General features: G+C 35.9%; 1 protein-coding gene across 5 annotated transcripts in view; it reads right to left on the bottom strand.

Moving 5' to 3' along the window:
- Positions 1-790: 790 nt before the first annotated feature.
- TLK1 (tousled like kinase 1) overlaps positions 791-20,386 on the bottom strand; it is a 68,408-nt gene continuing 48,812 nt past the window's right edge. For all 5 annotated transcript variants that reach the window (XM_085066475.1, XM_085066473.1, XM_085066477.1 and 2 more), the window contains exons 12-21: positions 18,177-18,243; positions 14,461-14,558; positions 11,235-11,316; positions 10,884-10,975; positions 10,708-10,797; positions 9,844-10,013; positions 8,455-8,590; positions 5,916-6,027; positions 5,524-5,631; positions 791-2,555 (exon numbers count right to left, since the gene is read on the bottom strand). In XM_085066475.1, coding sequence (XP_084922601.1) covers positions 2,379-2,555; positions 5,524-5,631; positions 5,916-6,027; positions 8,455-8,590; positions 9,844-10,013; positions 10,708-10,797; positions 10,884-10,975; positions 11,235-11,316; positions 14,461-14,558; positions 18,177-18,243 — 1,132 coding nt within the window. In that variant the 3' untranslated portion in view covers positions 791-2,378. The remainder of the gene's footprint in view (positions 2,556-5,523; positions 5,632-5,915; positions 6,028-8,454; positions 8,591-9,843; positions 10,014-10,707; positions 10,798-10,883; positions 10,976-11,234; positions 11,317-14,460; positions 14,559-18,176; positions 18,244-20,386) is intronic.

Below are 20,386 nucleotides of genomic sequence, written 5' to 3'. Positions count from 1 at the left end.
AAAATCTTGCAACTTTGATTCAAAAGGTGAGATCATAATGCTCTTTTTTCTTTCAAGAATTCCTGTATGAAGCTCTTTCAAAGTAAGTGTTTTAAGTTTCAAAAACATATACTTGTAAAGCTGAGGTAAATGTCATGTATTTAGCCACAACAGCCTATTCCCAAATCCTAACCATAGGAAAAACAAGTCTGTACTTCTTTTAGCTGTAAATTTCTCAGGTACTTAAGTAGTTCTCTAATATACTGCCAAACTTACCGTTACTAAGGGTAACCATAACACATTCCAAATAAATAAAAATACAGTTAGCATTATCCTACACATTTTCCTGTGGTAAAACCATCAATTCAATTTCCGTTACCAACATGCAGATTGAGAAGGAATGAAATCTAATGTGAACTTACAGCTGTAGCACATTCTCCTTGAACTCTGCACTTGGTCTTGTGCTGTAGAGAGTGAAAAGGATGCGGTCCCAGTACTCCATTTGAGTCTCATTTTCTAGTAATTCTATGAGCTGATCTTATTCCACAGGTCAATCTTTAAAGAAGGACCACTGAAATACTTACCAGTCATTCCTGAAAGTCTGTTCAGTGAAATGAAGTTTTGGTTACTTCATTGGATGTTTAAAGTTTCATGGAATTTTCCCCTTTCACCTCCAATGCTACTTAATTATTGTATTATAGGCTTTTTGTTTGCTATTAAGAAGAGTTTGCTTTAAATAGTTTCGTGTTGCTCAGTGATATGGTTATGTGATTTGCCCTTCACTGAAATGTAAAAACACACAGTAAAAATCTTGAAATTTCAACTGCCATTGTTTATTACTGTTTTGGCTACATTCTCTACAATTTCAGCAGCATCTTAAAGAGACAGTTAACGTTTCTTTATATACAATGAAAACAAAATGGCTTGCAACATCAGAAACAAGAGCAACAGTTTTATCTGTACAATACTAAATGAAAACTTGTGGTAATACAGCCTCCTCTTTCTGCAACATGGACAGAATTACATATAGGTATTCAGCATCAAGAATGGGATAGTAAAAAGAATAGTGAACAGGAGAGAGATACACTGTTCTGAAAAATAAGTTTCTACCATACAAGGCAGTTAGAAAATGTTTCACATTTTAAAATATCTGTACAAGCCACAAGAAACATTTCCTTGTTGATAGGAACTTCCAGAAATAGAGTATAACCATGAGCAACTTCTACATCTAGTATCAATGCGCTCTGCAGCTTGAGAACGCAATAAACTGACTTAAAGAACTGTACTGTATATTGCCAACACAGATCTGGTTTACATGCCTTGATTGTTAACAAATTGCCTGTTCTCAATCTCTCGTACAGTTGACTTGCACCTTAAGGAGGTCATTTGACTCTTTTGTAAAAGTAAAAGCAACATCATTTAGCAGCAGTTAAAAGCGCCTTGAGGGAGACTTAAAAAAAATACAATATCCAATTAGAAAAAGCCATACTTTAAACATTTGTACAGGAATAAGTTGCTGAAATTTAACTGAAAATGTGACATCTGTACAACAATTTACAATAGAGCTAGAAGGGAATTTATCATTATTCCTGCATAGAACATTATACATGACCTGTTTGCATTTGGTTTCATATTCATACTGTTGCTTGCTTTTATTAGAAGCCTGGAAGGTTTCACAAGTTTCAATACCACAGCAAGTATAGTATTTTTAGAAAACTGAATGGATTTCAAAATTAGCAATCTGTCTAAGAAATAAGTACCAGGAATTCCATATCACCCTTCCATCCAATCTAAATTCAGTGAAACACCACCACATTTTTGGAGGTACAAGCCTGAGTAGCCAAATAAAACACTCCCAATTTTATTTGAAAAATCTGATGCTGAACATTATCTTTCACCGTCTCGCACTCCTTACTTTGGTTTCAAAAGATCAATGTCTTGGAAAGATGGCAGTTCATTTAGTTTATAACCAGGCACAAAATTTTTCCTGTTTTCAAATTTGCTCACTACCCTTTTTTATTTAAATAATGAAAAACTACCCTTCATGTTAGAACTTTCCAGTATCCACCAAATGTACTTTAAAGTATTAAAAAGTTTATTTACAATGTTCCCCAGAAAAAAAACTAAAAACCTTCTCTTCCGCCTTAAACACAGTATACCTGTTAGTTTGTAACAGGAAGTGTCATCCTTCAATGTTTAACGGTGTTTCTCAGAAGGGTACATTTATTCACAGTCCATGATCCATTCCAATCATACAAATGACACTATGTAGGAGGACTTCAGTCTGGAAACACAGTTATCAAACTTGTCCTGTGTAAAAACACTCAAATGCTTTCAAGCTCAAGTCTGAATCTGGAAACTAAACAAAGGTATCATCCCATTCCTCAGCTGGAGAAATTTCAGTACGAAATAATGCTTGAAGTAGGTGGTGTAGGGGATGCTGCTAGGCCAGTCATATGCAAGTTTCCTGAAGAATTTGATCTCCTCATATGAGGGAGAAGATAAGGATCGTTAGCCAGCTGGTGGACATCAAATCTATCCTCTTTTCTGTATGCTAAACAGCGTCTGATAAAGGCCTAGAAAAGACATGCAGAAAGTTAAAACAACATTCCAAATACATACATCTGCTTTCAGGCAATTAGGCAAGTTCTTCTAGATAAACTAGCTTCTAAACAAACTCTTGTTCTTATGTAATTCAATCAAATAACAATGTAACACTTTCCTGCTGAGCCACTGAAAAAATTTAACATAACGGCAGAAAAAAATCAGCACATTAATTGGCTTCAAATAATCGCATTTCAAATATGTATTTCCATGTTTAGGAACTATATTTACAAGTAAAACATTAGCATCTCACCCAATTAGATTTCTGCATGTGTTATGCCTGAGCAGACTAATAAAAACCAGGAGCAAGTGTCAGAGGATTGCAAAATTTCTCCAATGAGCCTCTAAAACCATTGAGTTGAGAGGAGAAGAATAGGTGGATGATGCAGGGACAGAATTTCAATGCTTTAGCTGAGTTTTGGAAACAGGCATTTCCACATGTGCCAGGACAGGGTATAGCAAAACATGAAATTGACAGTGATGCTTGCCATGCTCAACAGGCACTATATAAATAATATTTAAGAAACCACTACCTTGCTGAAACTCTCTTCCCATGAAAAACTCAATCATACGTGCTTAAAATTATCAAATCAATGAAAAAACTCTGTAGGTAACTTCACAACTGTTCTTGAGTAACTATGTCCTCCCTACATTTAGGTCCATACGGTGCATGCCAGTCATTCTGTGCTGAAAGTATCTGTCAAGTCTTATTTCTAGCACACACAGAACATTTGGTCTCCTGAGAGCCAGGGCTTCAACATTTAATGACAGAAAATCCTTATTATTGCTACAGAACTGATTAGCACATCATTACTTAATTTAGAACTTAATTTAAAAGAATTACATATCTCTTCTTTGATAAATCTGTTCAGCTGTTTGTTCTTTGCTCCAATTAAAAACTGAAGATTAAAGGAGAAAATCTGTGATACAAGTTACAAAGTATCCTGCTAGAATTTACTTCTATCATTTATATATCCAGCACGAACAAGGTACCATATAATAATCACACACATCTGTTAGTATATATTCACATGTTCTTGGATATTACAGATTTTAATCAAATTATTTGCAATAAATCCTTCAAAACAAATGAACTGTAAACAGTTATTTGCAAGGTCCTCAGAGTAACAGTTTGTGTCTAAAATGTTTTTCAAATACTTCATGGTTTTGTGGCACTGTAGCCACACTAGTGAGAAGCAAAGGAGACCACTGCACAAAACAGGGAACAGTGAGGAGGATCAAAGGACAGTTACAGTCTGAAAACTAACTAACAGTGTCATTTGAGGTTCCATATTTATTTCATGTTTTCCAAATCAGAATTTCAGTTTACAAGCTGCTCTTTTCCAACTGCCAGGCCTGTAAATCCAAAAAACAGTTCGGATTCTACACAGTCACTGTAAATGGTCTGCATTAAGAAGTTAGTCTGAAATTGTTTTATAGCATTTCCACCAGAGAATAATTTCTCCCTCTCTCTTAAAGCTATCATGACAATGGCTTAATATGAATGGAGAATACTGGAAGTTTATTTTATTCTTTCAAACAAACAGAGCATAGAATACACAGAGAATGCAAAAAATTGCTAATTCTCTGTGCTGAACTGTCTACTCTTTCCTAACATCCTCTATAAAAAACTACTAAAGACAAAGAAACGCAAAGTTAAAAGACACAGATATAAACTGTTGGTGTGTTATGTTATCAAGTACGTGATGTGTATTTGTCAACTGCATTCAAGGGATTTTTTTCAATGTGGGTGGAAAAAACAAAAACCAGCAAACAAAAACCTTAACCAAAAAAACCCCCAATATTAACTACAATTCAACTAATTTTTCATAACCTTAACTGCAACTCTGTCGCTAACACTGCTTTTAGAAAATATAATAAACAGAAATATACCATCACTTGTAACAGCAGGTCTATGTACCCAAAAGACTTATTTTCTTGGGAAGTTATTGCCTCTAGAAATAGGTTTCCTTTCCTTTTAATCTTTAGAAGCTGAATCTTAACATTCCTACATTTTTGGCATCTTCTGTCCCAAATCTAAGTATGTTTAATTAGTTGCAGAAGCTTGAGTAAGTACGCTACTATCTGGGTATTTTTCTTCAAAGTGCATATCTCTTGCATCTGGTCATGCATGTATCTTTCAAAAACTGGGAGAGTTTTTACAAACAAGTAACATAAAACATTTTGTTCCACATCCACAGAATTGGATTTGTGTTACAGATACTCACAGCAGTAATCTTTTGGGAAACCACCTTAATCTGTTTCTGAATGGCCAGTCTATGTAGAGGAATTTGTTATTACTAGGATTTTTAAGTACGGGACACATTGCCATCGACACTTTTGTGGCAGATCAACTATGTGGGCAGTTTTATTTCCTGAATCAGCATAAAAACATCTAGATTCGTAATCTTAAAAATTCACATTTCTAAACTCAGCTTTGAGTTAACACACACACACTGTGTGATCTTTCAAGGGGAAGGGTTTTAGTGGTCATATCCTTCAGGTATGTGGTAGTCAAATAGTTCTTCTGGCCAATAAGGCTGTAGAGAATAACACTCCCTATTTTCAGAAAGAGCTCGTTACTGTTAGCAGCAGCATTTCACAAGAACTTCTAGTGAGACAGCCTGAATGAGACACATAAGGTCCTCTGGGAAAAAGCAAAGCAGACAATTTTTGAGGTGGCCTACTTTAAAACCACTTGCAAATTTCTGGAATATATATATATATTTATATTTTTATATATAGTTTTACTTTGAGGTACATGATTTTGAGAAGTCCCAGAATAAGGTTGCTTAAATAAAAACATCTGAATACTAGTTCTCAATTATGTTTTTCTCCGTATTTAGTTACGATGTCCCACAGCATTCTTGGGTTAACAGCAATTTTACAGCTGAATCCTTGAAGATGAATGTTTTACTCAGAGATTGTATTAAATGTTACCTTGGCTTCATTGCTTACAACAGGTTTGACAGGGAATTGAACTTCTGTGGCTTTTAATATTGTATTTTCTTGTAAGATATCTTGCTGAGATTGATTGTGGCCAAATGGCTGCAAAATAAGCACATGATTTTTTTTCAGGAGATTTATCCAAGTACTTTAATTTCATAAATATTATGCTATAGTAAGTTGTTGCAGTGTTAATACAAACTACCAACCATTCTGCAAATAAAAGTTACAGGCAAGATTTTCTAGTTTTTTGCAAAATCAATGTACACCACAAAAAGTAACACAAGTAATTGTCCATGTAGATTCATGTCTCTACGACTGTAACTCACAGTCTGAGAACAGGCATCTACACTAAAACTCTTTAGATTTTCACATGTTTTCCTTACCTTTCTACCATAAAGGCATTGGAAAAAGATTACTCCAACTGACCATACGTCAACCTTATTAGAAATCTTTGGTGGCTCTTTGCCAACTACGAAACACTCTGGAGGCAAGTACCTGGAAAACAAAACATGCAGCTCAGTCTGTAAGTATGGCATCACTAGAACGTGCTCCATTATCAAACTGTACAAACACCTTAGCTACACATCTCTGACCTTTTGCCAACTGTACAGTTGCCCTACAATCTGCATTCCAACACCTTGCAACCCATCAAAACTGGCATTACACTTTTTGTACATTTAGTCAAATACAGGGGTCTACTTCACACAAGCACAAATACAAACATCTTTTACCTAAACTGCCAATTACCACTTTTTGTTTTTCTTTTTCTTTTAATTGGGACCCTAGGTTAAATATCAATCTCCTTCATCTATCAAAGCAAGAAAAGATGAAAGCCAAATAGGGCATTTTACAGCAAGGCCTGGTTAGGAATCAAAGATAATGCAGAAATGGCTTGAAGACCCTTTACCTAAGTTTTTAGTAAAAATAGTAACATTACCCAGAGGGGTATATGATAGACAAAAGTGATTGCTATTTCCATCCCTGTATTCTGCAGAAAGAGAACTTTACTTAATGAAAGTTGAGGAAGTTCCCATGCCATTCCTGAATTGCAGAATAACTGATGAAATGGAACTTTACAAAGCAAACAAAACCTTCCAAATGTATTGATTTAAGTGCAGTTAAGTATTATTGCCTGTAATATCTAAAACTGAAAAAGGCAAAAAAACCTATTAGAGCAACTGTAGAACAGGCACTCTTGTCAACAACACGTAAGATTTAAATAGAAGTTTTGAAAAAATATTTGTAGAAATGGAAATAAGTAGAAAAATGAGATAAAAATGCAACAATTTTAAACAGTATCACAAACTCTCTTCTGGAATACTTATCTACAAGTCTGATTACAACAATCAAGAAAAGTGATCTTAAAGTGATACAAATGCAAAGAAGGTTACTAAAACAATCTGAAAAATAAAAGCCTACAGTTCAGGGGGAAAAAAAGCAAAGGCTATATAAACAACAAGGAGCAAGTACTAGGAAGGGGCCACAACCTACTTGATGGAGGACAATGTAGGCACAGGAACAAACAAGTATGAACTGGCCACAAATAAACACAGTCTGTAAATTAGAGGATTAGGTTTCTAATGATCAGAGAACTGAGGTTACAGAAGTCAATTCAAATCAGATTACTGGGGACAAAACACTAACCAAATTTAATATAAACATCTAGAAATCTACAAAAGATATTATATAACGTAAATGCCTGGGAAGCCAGGTAACTGGACTCAGTGACTGAGGAAATCCCTTCCAGGGCTCTGCTGCAGACATGTTTGTGCAATGTACTCTGAACAGACTCATTCCCAGCCTCAAACTCACTCTGAAGTATTTCCCTCCCTAATGAAGATTTTGGGCTCAGAGAAAGCATGAATTAGAAATGCAGAAAGTCTTCATGAATCTATAATGATTACAGATCTTTTTTTACTCTTAGTTTGCAGCACCACTAGTGCCTAAGGCATTCTAGATGAAATCCAAAGGCCAAAATTTTTCTGACATACATTCCTACAATAAAATATTTAGGCTGGTGTTTAAATAGGTAAAGCATTAAAAAGAGTAGCAAAAGCGTAACACTTCTAAAATGCTTCAGCTTGAATAATCATTTTTTCACAGCACGTGCACAGTGGCATTTGTGGAAGAATAGTGTTTCCTTTTCTAAGAACTCTGAAGGAAAAGGCAGAAACTTCATTACATGCAACTCCTGAATATGGGAAGAGGTGCAAAGCAACTGGGAATGACACTGGCTTCTCTGTAGAGCAAAAGAATCGGTAAGTTAACAACCTGGCCAATACAGAATTTCTAATCGACCCACCCTGACACAGCCACCACACACCCAGGCTCAGAGAGCTACTGAAGAATCTGCATCTTTAGAGGACAAATTCTAAAACTAGATTTTCTGTAAGCAATGAAATACTTATTGTCATTCCTATGCTTTGGCAGCTCTGAAACTCCAGTGTTTTGGACGAGCATGCAACTGCACACAAAAACCAAATCACAGCTGCTGAGCTGTCATTAACCTTTAGGAAGGAAGGGTGAATACTCTTTTGTCCTAAGGACATCACCTGTTGGTAATCCCTGCTCTCAAATTTCCAAGTACTGAACACCCACACTGAATCATCATTAACTGTCATATGTCTTCAACCACCAGCAGCCAAAGATTAAATACCTGCTTCTTCAGAGGAAACCATGTTTCTAAATCACAGTGATCATCTCCACATATATATCACACACAGACTTATTTTACTTGTTAGGTTATTCTTCTAGCATTTGGGAATATCAACATGCACAGTACTGCACAAAAATCATTTTGTCTGTCATCCATGTTAATACTTTCAGTCCTATCTGTCTCTCCAAACTGGCTTTTTAAGACAGCATTTATGAAATCTGAACAAGGATTCAAAGTCTAAATAGCAAAATCAAACCAGGCCTTACCAATAAGTTCCTGCTCCCTGTGAAGTTAAATCCATTCCATCCACCCCATAGCTATCATCATCCATTATTTTGGACAGGCCAAAATCAGTAATTTTTATTTCTCCACATGCTGTTCCATCTACAAGAAGGATATTACCTATTCAGGGAAAAAAAAAGAAAAATTATCTCAAAAAAAGCTAACAGAATGCTTTGTTTTCAAAACCAGGTTCAATTTTCAAGAACATCTAACTTCATGAGGGGTGATGATTTTACAGAGTAAAAGAATCAGAACCATAAAATAGTTAAAAGACTAAGCAAAGTGTTATTAGCACTATGCTTGAACCAATGGAGCTATATTTACATAATCTTTACATCTTCTAGTCGAGAGTTACTTAACCATGACAAGTTTCTGTGCAGTTTCAGGAACTCTCTAGGTTACCATCATGATCTGAAATGGCTCTCTCAGCTGCGAGCTGGCTGGTCAACAAAGAGACACCAAAATGGAGTGAGGAAACACCAGAATGCAGCAGTATACTAGTTATAATGAAGTTTCATTATTTTTCTGCCAGAAGAAATCCTGCACTACAGGTTTCAGGGTTTGCACATGCCACAGAATTGTGCCAAGAAATTGCTACAATCCTACAAATCTTACTCCATGTGTTAAAGTTGTACAATAATTTCTTGATATAAAAATTAGTTGATGAAGTTCCTCTGAGAGCAAAAACTAATGAGACTAAAAATACATTCCCTACAATTTCGTAAGACAAGAGAAACCTATATGAACAGTTCATTACAGAGAAGCAAGAAAAGAGCCTGGCGCTAAGAATTACTTTGTAAACCCCACACTTGGAAGTGTAACAGATTAAAACACATGAAGAATACAAGCATCATTCATGCAAGGCTGTAAAACAAAGGCAATGGAATCAAGGCAAAATATTGTTTATAAAAATGTTTTTTATTCATTGTAAAGAAAACTCTCAGTAGAGTCCTGTTTTGGAGTGCTTATGCTGGGATGCAGAAAGTGACTGATTACATATTTACAGGTTAATAAGGGAAAAATTAATTACACATCAGTATTCCACAATTACCAGACAGGACTGAGCCTACTAATGATCTTATCTGTTTATACTGCTAACTACCAATGCATGCATCTATTAGCTATATGATTTTTTTCCTACAAATTCAAATCAAAATCATGTAAAGCAGAAAAGCTGTAACAAATATTTTCCACAGAAAAGGCAGATGATTCTGGCAATGAAATTCCAAAGAAAAGTACACACTTTTCCCAGTTGTTTACAACAACCTTGACACACAGAAGATAACTTCAGTATTTTCAGGCATGAATTACAAACAAAATAAAGGATCACAAATAAATAAATTACATTTTCAATTGTAACATTTCTCACTTACCTGGTTTAAGATCATAGTGTATAATAGGGGGCTTGATCTCATTGAGATACCGTAGTGCATTTACTATTTGCATTACAATGGACCTAGCTTCTTTCTCTGACATCAATTTATGTTGCTTGAGATAGAAATCCAAGTCATTGCCTTCACAGTATTCTAACACCGTGCAAAACCTAGGGTAGAATTCAGAGAGAAAAAATTAAAGAATGTATCACACTGCACAATCAGAAACAGACATGACAACCTAGTTGCATAGTGACAAGTTTAAGAATGGCTGCCTGAATATTAAAATATATGAATTAAATTGTTCATAGAACACATGGGAAAACTATTATCTTATGAAAACTGACATAAATCAGAACATTCATGCTAACTAAAACAGAATGCATCCATATTGATGAGAAGTTAAAAAAAGCCTCTTTATTTATAGTAGACACATTTCTCAAAATCAAAATACCTTAACTATCCATTAAGATTTGACACAATTTCATGCAAAGAGGTGCAGCGCAGTCACCAGGGGCTACACCTAGGATAGTAATGCTCTTGATGATAATTAGTCTTGGAAACATGTCTAAGGTATGGCAGCCTTTTGAAGCTGCTCTGTAGCAGCTCTTGCTCTGTCCCAAAACCTTACAGCCTTGTACCCCCAGGACATCCTGCAGGGCTGACTAGCCAGGTATTGCTAAACACTCTCTTCATCACCTTATAGAAGGCCTGTAATATTTAGCAGACAAAATTCTGCAACTAATGTGGGGTTTTTTAAAATGTTTTGGCTGAAAGCAAGAACATACATTATTTTTGCTCAAATACTCTTCATTTCTGTTTATCTAATATACAGCACTAAAATCCTTGCCAAGTTCTACTTACGTATCTGTATCCAGGGAGAAGTAGTCATACAGTTTAACTATTCGGGGGTGATCCAGTTCTTTGTGTATTCTATACTCTCTGCAGGCATGTCTAAAAGAAGATGGATACATTAACCTTCTACAATCAATAAAATGCTATTAAGCATAACATATGAAGTGTTAGTCATAAATATTTACTTGTGGTAGTTTTCTTTCTTTTCATCCCTCCAGCTTTTGTTAAGTTGGTGAATCTTCACAGCAGCATATCTTTGTTCATAAAGATCAAACGCCTAAAAAAGAAATGCACAAATATGGGAATGTTATAACCAAAGGTGATAAAAATAACACCCGATAAAGTGCGGAAAAAAGCTGGCATGCGATTCACAAGTCTATTGACAAGGCTACTGCCATGCTATCTCCCCTCCATAGGTTAATCAAAGTTTGATCAACCCATTACAGTCCTTCTACTTCACTAGATCCCCTTTTGTCCCCACAAAATTAAATGTACATGACTCAAAAATTAGATTTATCAGACTCAACAAACTCTACCTTGTATACTTCACTGAAGCCACCTCGGCCAAGTAAATGGAGTAACAAATACCGTTCATTCAATGTGGGGTGATCTTTAAATCTTGAAAGAAAAAAAAATTGTTTTATTCTATTTAAGGTATACAATTAGCATCTAAAACGTAAATCCCTCAGTAGAACTCATCAAGAGGAATTTTCTCTTTAGAAGCAACATATGATCTCCTGAGCAACATTACACCACAAGAAATCTCATGGCACAACTGTACAACATAACCAATGTCAGTCCCTTTTGACTATTTAGTTTACAAATATTATCACAACACTGTCATCAAAACAGTCAACCCTGGCAAACTCTTTGTTATTTTTCTCTGGCGTTTTTTTGAGGATAAGAAAAGCATGCTTAAATTTAAACATGTGATACATGGGTCTCTCTTTGTTGTGCCAAATTTTAAAGAAGTCTCACACTTCATCCTTCTGGAACAGACAACAAGGACATTCTTCCAATTTCACACAAAACATGACCAGACGTTGTATATTACTGCCTCTTTTTAACAAAATGGATTTTCTATAACACTAAGAAGTTAAAACAAAGCAGAAACAGCAATATGGGGAAAACACACCAAGAGACTTACTATCTGCTCATACTCTAAGCAAAAGCAAAAAGAAAACACTTCTTCCAAATACAAAATGATGCTGCCGGACCAAGAAAAAGGACCATACTCTCTCTCCTGAAATATACAGAAGACAAAATAGATTCTTCCATCTAATCAGGAGGAAGGGATGTGAATACTCATCACATTTTTAGTACAATGATGAGACAACTATACTCATGAGTCTAAGGCAAGCTGCTAGTTATATTCCAAAGAAAACTTCTAAGAAGGGTTCAGCGTTAGTCTACCAATAGCTCATTCCATCCTTCCAAAATCTCTACAGTTTTTTTAAGTATGGTCATAAGTAGTCAAGTATTTGAGAGAAGATGCATATTCTCGCTTACTGTGCCCATTTTATTTTTAAAACTTTCATTTTCATTCACTATGAAGATACATATTTCAATGCTAAATATTTTTTAAAGAAACCATAAAAAATAATTCATGCATTCAGTGTAGAAGAAATAACAAATTTAGAGACAGCATCATTAGGCACTTGATGTCATGTGACCAGTAGCCCAATTCTTGAAAACCACACTCAACAAATCTAGATTAGTATTTTTTTGGTCCTTCTATTACATGTACTTCTAGTAGGGCCAATTTTGTGAACCTTACCACCTTCCCCCTCCACTGCTTTTGCTACTCTGTGTGGCTCTCCATGGCTCAGGAGCAGCACCCCAACATCACTTGGGCTCCAAAGCCAGACAGGGATGCCCTAACAAACACTCTCAGCTTGTCCCATTATCCCAGTGCAGCTGCAGACATACAAGTTTACCCATGGGTAGATGGACTTGTTGCTAGAACAAGAAAATGGGCTTAGCTTTATACCACAGCTGGAAGCAGAAATCCCAACAGGATCTGAGTCAGAATCCAATAGCTGCTTTGCCTCAGAACCCTCTCCCTTACCAAACAGCCAAATTGCCAAGACATGTTAGGAAAGACAGCAGGGGCTACAGATCTAAATTGCTTCTCCATTGGTTCTCTCTTCTACATGGTGACTATAAGCTGTGGCTTGGCCACTTGGCAAATATTTGTCTAAACTCCCACAAAAACGTGAACACACAGTTTCAAGCTTTTCGTTCTGTACCATAAAATCTGTCAGCATTGACTGCAGACAACGAGTAGTGAAGCTGCACTATTCTGCTTGTCCATGTCCTGTAACTGTTTTCAACTGCAACTGTAATGTGGACATTCTTTGCCCCACACATACAGTATTTACATAGTCAAAGCCTGTCATTTTTCTGTGCCATTTATTCCTTACTGAAGAAGTATTTTTTTTAAAAAAACTCTAAACCTGTTTTAATGCAAACACAGAAGATTAAAAAAGGTTGTCATTTAACCTGCTTGTTTATTTGTTGTAGAACATTTATTTTTAGAAGAAAATACTCTGCCACCAATTTGTAAGTATCAACAACCATTACTCTTCATATCCAAAACAAAACACCAGTTTAGCTATCAATTAGCACTAAGGCCACAAGGTAACAAAAAATTTCTGTACTGCTGCATGGTAGGTACGATTAAAACAGTTAAGCACAATTTCATATCTTTTTCTTTTAATGTTTAAAAGAACATTAGTGTATGCATAATTCTATTGTATCTAAAAAGTAAAAAATAAAAAAAAATCCTAAAGGCTAAAAGCAACTGTTTCATAAGCATTTCCCAGTGCAGAAAGCGAGAAGTCCAGTCCCACCATGTCCTTCCCCCTGGCTCATTCCACCCTTGCACTGTCCTCTCTCCTCACGGCAGCATAAACATTTTTGCAACTGGGGCAAAGAACTAGACAAGGAAATTGATCCTGGATTAAAACTAATCCAGAAAAATAAACCACAGGAGCTGGTTTTAATTTGGATCAATTTCCAGCATCGGTTCAGTAGAGAAATGCCATTGCAAGCATGCGAAAGAAAACAGGGCTAAGTAGCCAGGGAGAGGCAGAACCAGTTCCTTTCAAGCAACAGTGCCAGCTAAAAGAGTTGGTGCAACTGTAGTGCCTGTATTTGTCATAATGGGAAACAGACTTAATTTTTCAAATTATGTAGTTATTACTTTCAATAATACGCAGTATTATTACTACGCAGTAATAGTTCGTATTAAGTCACAATTTAACATTATGATACACTGCCATTCAAGGTGAAATACAAAGTAACAATGTAATATGGCTTTTTCCTGCTAGGTACCTATACCTGGTAGGAATGAAATCCCAGTGCCATAAACCCAAAATTTATTTTAACTGCAGCACAAAATTGCTGCTGGTGCATCAAACCTCCCTGCCATTTTCTTGCACTATCATCAGCTGAGTGAATTGTGTTAAGTTGTCTCACAAGTATTTTCTTTAGCTTAGTAATATGGTCCAGCAAGTTTCAGCTCTTCACTATAGGCTGTATTTTTATGTTATTTCTTGCATATTCAATAAAAACATTAATAAGTGTACCAAATCATAAGAAATTTTCATTAAGTTTAAATAAGCTGGTGTTTAAAATACATATATAAACACAGAGAACAAAAAAGAAATTATGAACAAGTCTCTCTTCTTTAGGTAAAATGTGATACTAGAGAATTACTTTAAAAACAGACATGCAAAATTAAGACAGTGAATCTCTTACTGTGAATTATCTTCATTATTTATTCTTTTCAGTTCTCTTATGTGAAGATTCCTAACTCTTTCCAAACGTTCAAGTTCTGCTTGTATTTCAGCTTCCTCCTGCAAATGAAAAGAAGGAAATATAAAAGCTCATTTACTCCCCATTTGAAAAGGGTATTTTTACCCCTGCATCAATACTAGTGGTGATGGAGGAACATTACATTACAAAATCCTGCTGAACTAGAAGAAAGCACTGCTTTTCTCTTAAAGCCAGAAAAATTCAGAAAGATAAGGCAAAAGCTTGTTTCAAGAAATTTTTCTGTTCATGAGCCCAGAGGTAATGGGATGTTCATGGTTTTATTCTGCACTGTAGGGATGCTATTTGAAATGAGAGGGAGCTGGGTTTTGTACCTCAGCCAAGGAGATAAATTATCTGGGAAGCTGTCTGAAACTGATGTACAAAAAAAGAAAAAAGTGAGATATGGGCAGTTACAGATTCTGTACAAACCGGCGGATTAAAAAAAGACATTTAAAATATTATAAGGCTGAAGTGCAAATCAAGTAAAAGAATAAAGAGCACATCGTTACAGCAGAAACATGCTTAAGGTGCTAATACAGAAGACACCAACAGCAATCTAATTTTAAAAGATTCTTCCATCTGTATCTTATTAAAATTACAAACGCAGAATGTGTATTGCCTAAGATTTTAAGTGCAACTTCAAAAGAAGCATGTCATGTAGGAGCACATTCCTCAACTAACTTCAGCATTTTTATCTCATATTTATGCTATGTATTAGGAAACAATGAAATAATTATTGGTTAAGGTTCTCTAAAAAAGTAAAGAACTCATGATGCCTGATTTGTAGAAAACTATGTATCTATACTCAAACTGAAAAACATAAACATTGAAAGATGTAGACAGGGTTTTACTGATTTCAGAGTTAGTGCCTCTTGAACTTGAAAATTTGAAGAAAGGGGAGACAAAATTAGTCCATATCAGAAAGTTCATAATTATGGAATTATTTTATCTACAAAGGAAAAAGAAGGCCCGGCATCTGATACTTTTTTTTTAGAAGCAGCACCCCTCATCATCTCTTGTTATTTTGGCAAGGCCTTTTGCACAGCCACATGGTATATCAAACTGGAATACTAATCAATTTTCAAGAGAGAAAAAAAAAACAACAGAAGAAATAAAAGAAAAAAAGAAACTAGCATCACAAAAAAAATACACATTTGTTTTTTGAAAGAAGCTAGATCAGTTCTCCAACCCAGTTTATTCTCTGACTGTACAACCTGGTGGTAAAAAGTAGCAAAGGAATAAGCCATGGCACAAAGGGGATGGAGGCAGAAGTCAGCAAGGCAGAGAGAAAATGCCATGAAACTAGTATTTTCATAAACTTGTATCCTGAAGCAATAACTGCATTTGTATGACCTAAAACACATATGAAATGACCACATATCCAATGAATTGAGGCGTCTGGACTGGAAATGAACTAAGGAGTTTGGATGAGATGATTTCAGTGGATATCCTGAAACCATCCTCATAATCTAAGGAAAAAACCTCTCATCCCAAAACAAGACATGAGATGAACGTCCATTCAGAAAATGAAAATCAAATTCCTAATAATTTAAAATCTGGACTAAGTAGCACTAATCTGCTAGCTGGAAGAATAAATGGTCCACCCAGATCTAAGATACAATGTCAAGAGCTGGGTTTTTTCCTGTTTATATAATGTTAAACTCTTTTTTCTATATTTAGATGCATCCCCACAGTTCTCTGTTAAATACCCTGAAATGATAGGCAGTTCCTCATAACCCAGTAGTCCTTTATAAAGAATTCTAGTCCTTCTCCCCTCACAAAAGGCCACACACTTATACACACAATTGTCTATGTTCTTCCCAAAGGCTAACAAAAAAAAAATCCATCAGTTATGCCTCTTTTGGACCTTTTTGTTCATATATTATGCAATTCAGTGGTTCTCAAAATGTGGTTCATAGGCCAATGTTAGTCCAAAGAGAACTGGCTGGTTGCATTGTTTCCAGCTGTTATTTAGGACACTCAGGCTGTGAATACCTTTAAGCAAGAATGAACCAGCTTAGCTGCCTCAGGTCACTGCTATATAAAAGGAAGTGAGAAAACAAGAGCCTCTCTCCAGGACCAAAGCAACTAGCTGGAAAAGAATTTCCTGGGTAGCAGAAGGAAAAGAAAACGTGTGGTGGCAGCATGTACAGGGCACCAAAAATAAGAACACCAGGAAAGCATCTCGAGAGTGAAAAGGAAGAGGAGCATTCAGCAAAACAGCAGATGCTGAAGGAAGGAAGAAAAAAAAATGTAAATAGCAAAGAAGCACAGAGAAGAAAACAGCCATATAAAAATGAAGGTAACAAAACTGGTTTTCTCAGTTAATGACAAAATCTGTACCACACATAAGAATTAAAATGTAAGAATGTATTTTTATTATTTGCTTCAGATATACTCCAATACGATTTGCTAAGAGTAGTATTTGTTTCCCCTCTGGCATTTAGTCAAGGAATTTTCTTCTTTTGCAAACTACTCCAGCATCGACGCTCGAGGTGAAACCAAAATTCTGGTATTAAACAAGCACGTAACAGCTTATTTCATCTATCACCTGAAATTCCCATTAGACTTCAATAAAGTTAAAGCATGGGAAAAAAACCCAGAATTTTGTAATAGAATTTCATGTGAAGCTGGTGCTTCCAGACCATTAACAATGAAGAACTATGTGGGCAGTCTACTTCACTAGTGTCAGCAAATTATATGCAGATTTTCTACTAGAGATTCAAGTACTTTCCCTGTCATATTCTTTAGAAAGAGCTGCGGCTTTCTCAAGGGGCCCAGTTCAGTTTATTATAGTAGGATATTTCAGGCAGCTTGTATATTTGAAGAGAACAGGCCTGAAACAAGACTCTTGCAACATTTCAAGGGGAGAAACACTACAACCTGTTTTGACCAAACAACTCAGCTACTACTAGTCAGCAGATAGAGGTACTTTTCTCTCACTCTTGTTTAGGTATTTCTGCCATTCAACTGCCATTCCTTTTCTCAGGTTATTCCTCAAAACCTTTGCTTGAATGAGCAACAGGGTCTTCATATTATAATTATCTCACTAGACAGATTTATTAGAATGATGGGCTTCAAGAAAAAAGGTTTTTTCAGAAGTCAAAGACTAGAGTAAAATATCTGACTGCAAAAAAAATCTAAGATACAGAGAAAAGATTTTCCATAAAAGTAGGAAAATTATATTCTCTTATGATAGGTAATATACTAACTGATAACAACTGAAGTGAATACTGCAGATTATGAAAATGTTACATTAATTCCAAAATACAAAGCTTGTGAATTGGACCTTTTTAAAGGCCAAAAAACAAATGTAAAAAGCCCATGTATCAAGCTTGGCTGGCTCACTGAGCTCTGAAACGAGAGCTCAGAAAGCAGAAGAGGAAGAGCAGGATTGATGGCATCATCACTGTTAGCACTGTTAGAAGGCTTTAAGGAACCAGTACAGTTACACGGGATGGACTCACTCTTGCTACTCCATAATCCCAGTGTTTATGAAAAGTTGCACAAACAGAAACAAAAGGAAGGTCACCATTAGGCCTAAAGTAGTACAGCAATTTTAGTACTAGGTTTTTTAATCAGACAGCACTCAACAAGCTGTCTCTTTATTTTGATGGTACTAGTTTTTATGGGTTTGGTTGTGATTAAAAAAAACATACCTTTTTGAGATGTCCTAATCGAAGTTTGAAAATTTCTTCCTGTTCATGGTACTCGGCCAGAGTCAAACTAAAAAATGAAACAATCATGTAATTATAGCCTTTCTATGGTGGCAAACAAAACAATAGCATTTTTACTTAAAAACTACAGTATATACAGTGTCTTGTTATTTACTGCCACTGGAAGTACTCTAAGTACACTTTTGAACCCTCTGAACATCTTGGGCTTGTCATTTCAGGGTCAAAACATACTTACAAAATGCCTGTATCTGGTACTCTGCAATACCAACTGCCTCTCCCACTGAGCCACTTCTGTTCTTCCAGATAGCCTATTAACTACCTATGTGCGTCTCGAATCATATCACCATTCCAGTTTTTAGCTGATGCTACTCCACTGCTTGGTTCTCAACTCTAACGCATTCAGAAATTAGACAAGAGTGACAACACTGGATTTCTAAGCTGTGGATTTACAGAAGGTAGTGCAAAACCATACATTTCAAGTTCATTAGCACTACATTTTGCACGAAATCACAAATTCAGCTCTGAATTCATGTGTGACCCTCTTGCTTCTTCTCTCCTCTTCCTTTTCCCAACAATTTCTGGCTACAAATAACCCAGTGATCCCTCACAGTCTCTAGACTTGCTAGTACACAAAGTTAGTTATAATACAGGTAATCTAGACTGTTTGCACAGATTAGTAACTCAGAAACCTGCGAACTGACTGCATGCAGCATTCATCTGATGAACAAACAAGACAAAGCACCAAAAAAATAAACCCAGGAGACTTAAGTTCCAGACAAGAAACCATGCACAAGTGAGGAAGAGAAACAGAGGACAGAGAAGGAGAAAGAGGTATGGTCTCCTTGAAAGGATTCACACAAATCCCTACAAAAGAAATTAAAATTACACTTTTTATTGTTTTGCCTAGACCTAATATTTCTTGCATGATACAAAGCTAAAATTCATAGTATAATTCATTCTCACAAAGTCCATATTTCTGTGGGTTCAGTTATCATCTGGGAAGATAGTTACCGAAGGTGGTTAGAAGGCTATACATGATGCTCATATTGCAAGTCTGAGGATTGGAATGTCTTAAAAAATCACCACTAGTTTTCCCAGAGGTGAGGGATACTAATTCAGATTTCTCTTATAGCAAATGCCAACCAACTTCAATACAATTGACTACAAGACTCCTTCCTCCTTTTTAAACTTCAAGTTCACCACAGTTTTCAGAATTCTAACCCCTGTGTTTATTGGGTCTCAAAAGTTCTTGATAAAGGAGTGAATCTTTTTAAGATAAAATCTGGTGTTTCTGAAGCTTTCATAGAGCACTTTCTATTCCTGGTACTATAAATACTAAATTTTGCTGCCCATTTTCTGATTTGACCAGGACAGGAGACAGATTCAACCAAATCCCAGTGAAATTACTGGAGGTTTTTTGACCACAGCATCTGAATTTTCAAGAAATTGGAAACAGCCTCACAACACTGTAGTTATTTTGCCAACCTTCTGGGTCTGTAACATATAGAAAATACTCAGATCAGGCGACAAAAAGCACCCATCATCATATCTTGTTAGAGTCTCAGAGGGAAGCAATAATTTTTTTTAAGAAATGTCATACAAAGTTACCCTGCATCTTTTTTTCTTACTGGAATTCAGAGCAGTCTTGTATTACAGTCAACAGACATCCCCAAACACTCTGACAGCAATGCAGGGAGGAAATTTGCCTCTCCAAGAAAGGCAAGAGGTCTCTTACTACCAGATCTTGGGCCCTAACATTTATATTCTTTTCCTAGCAGAATCTCCTCTGGATTTAGACGATGTATGCTACATCTTAAAAGAAGAGGCATTAAAGCAAATGTGAACTGGGGTGTCACAATAGCTAGGAAAGCTGGCAATGCATTTTTTGTCCAGTCCAAGCAACAGCAAGAAACGTAAGAAACAAATGCTCTAATTCCTGGGCAATACATCTGCTAGCACTGCCAAAGACATCAATGAGACAACTCACAACAACATCCCTGACACTTTTTCATATTTCTATTAAAACAGCAAATTATTTTAATGTGGATTAACTTCTTGGTTAAAAAAGGCAAAGGAACAATGCCAGTGTGTACAAGGTTGAATATTGTTGTCTCTAGATTCTTGTCTAGAGTATAAATTACAGGATTGTGCATTTCCAGAAATACAGATAGCAACATTTGTCTTTCACAGGA

The sequence above is a fragment of the Lichenostomus cassidix genome, chromosome 7, assembly GCF_008360975.1.
Source record: "Lichenostomus cassidix isolate B80296 chromosome 7, HeHo_3.0, whole genome shotgun sequence".
NCBI lineage: Eukaryota > Metazoa > Chordata > Aves > Passeriformes > Meliphagidae > Lichenostomus > Lichenostomus cassidix.
The sequence above is the reverse complement of the archived record's forward strand: the minus strand, read 5'-3'. Positions and strand labels throughout refer to the sequence as shown.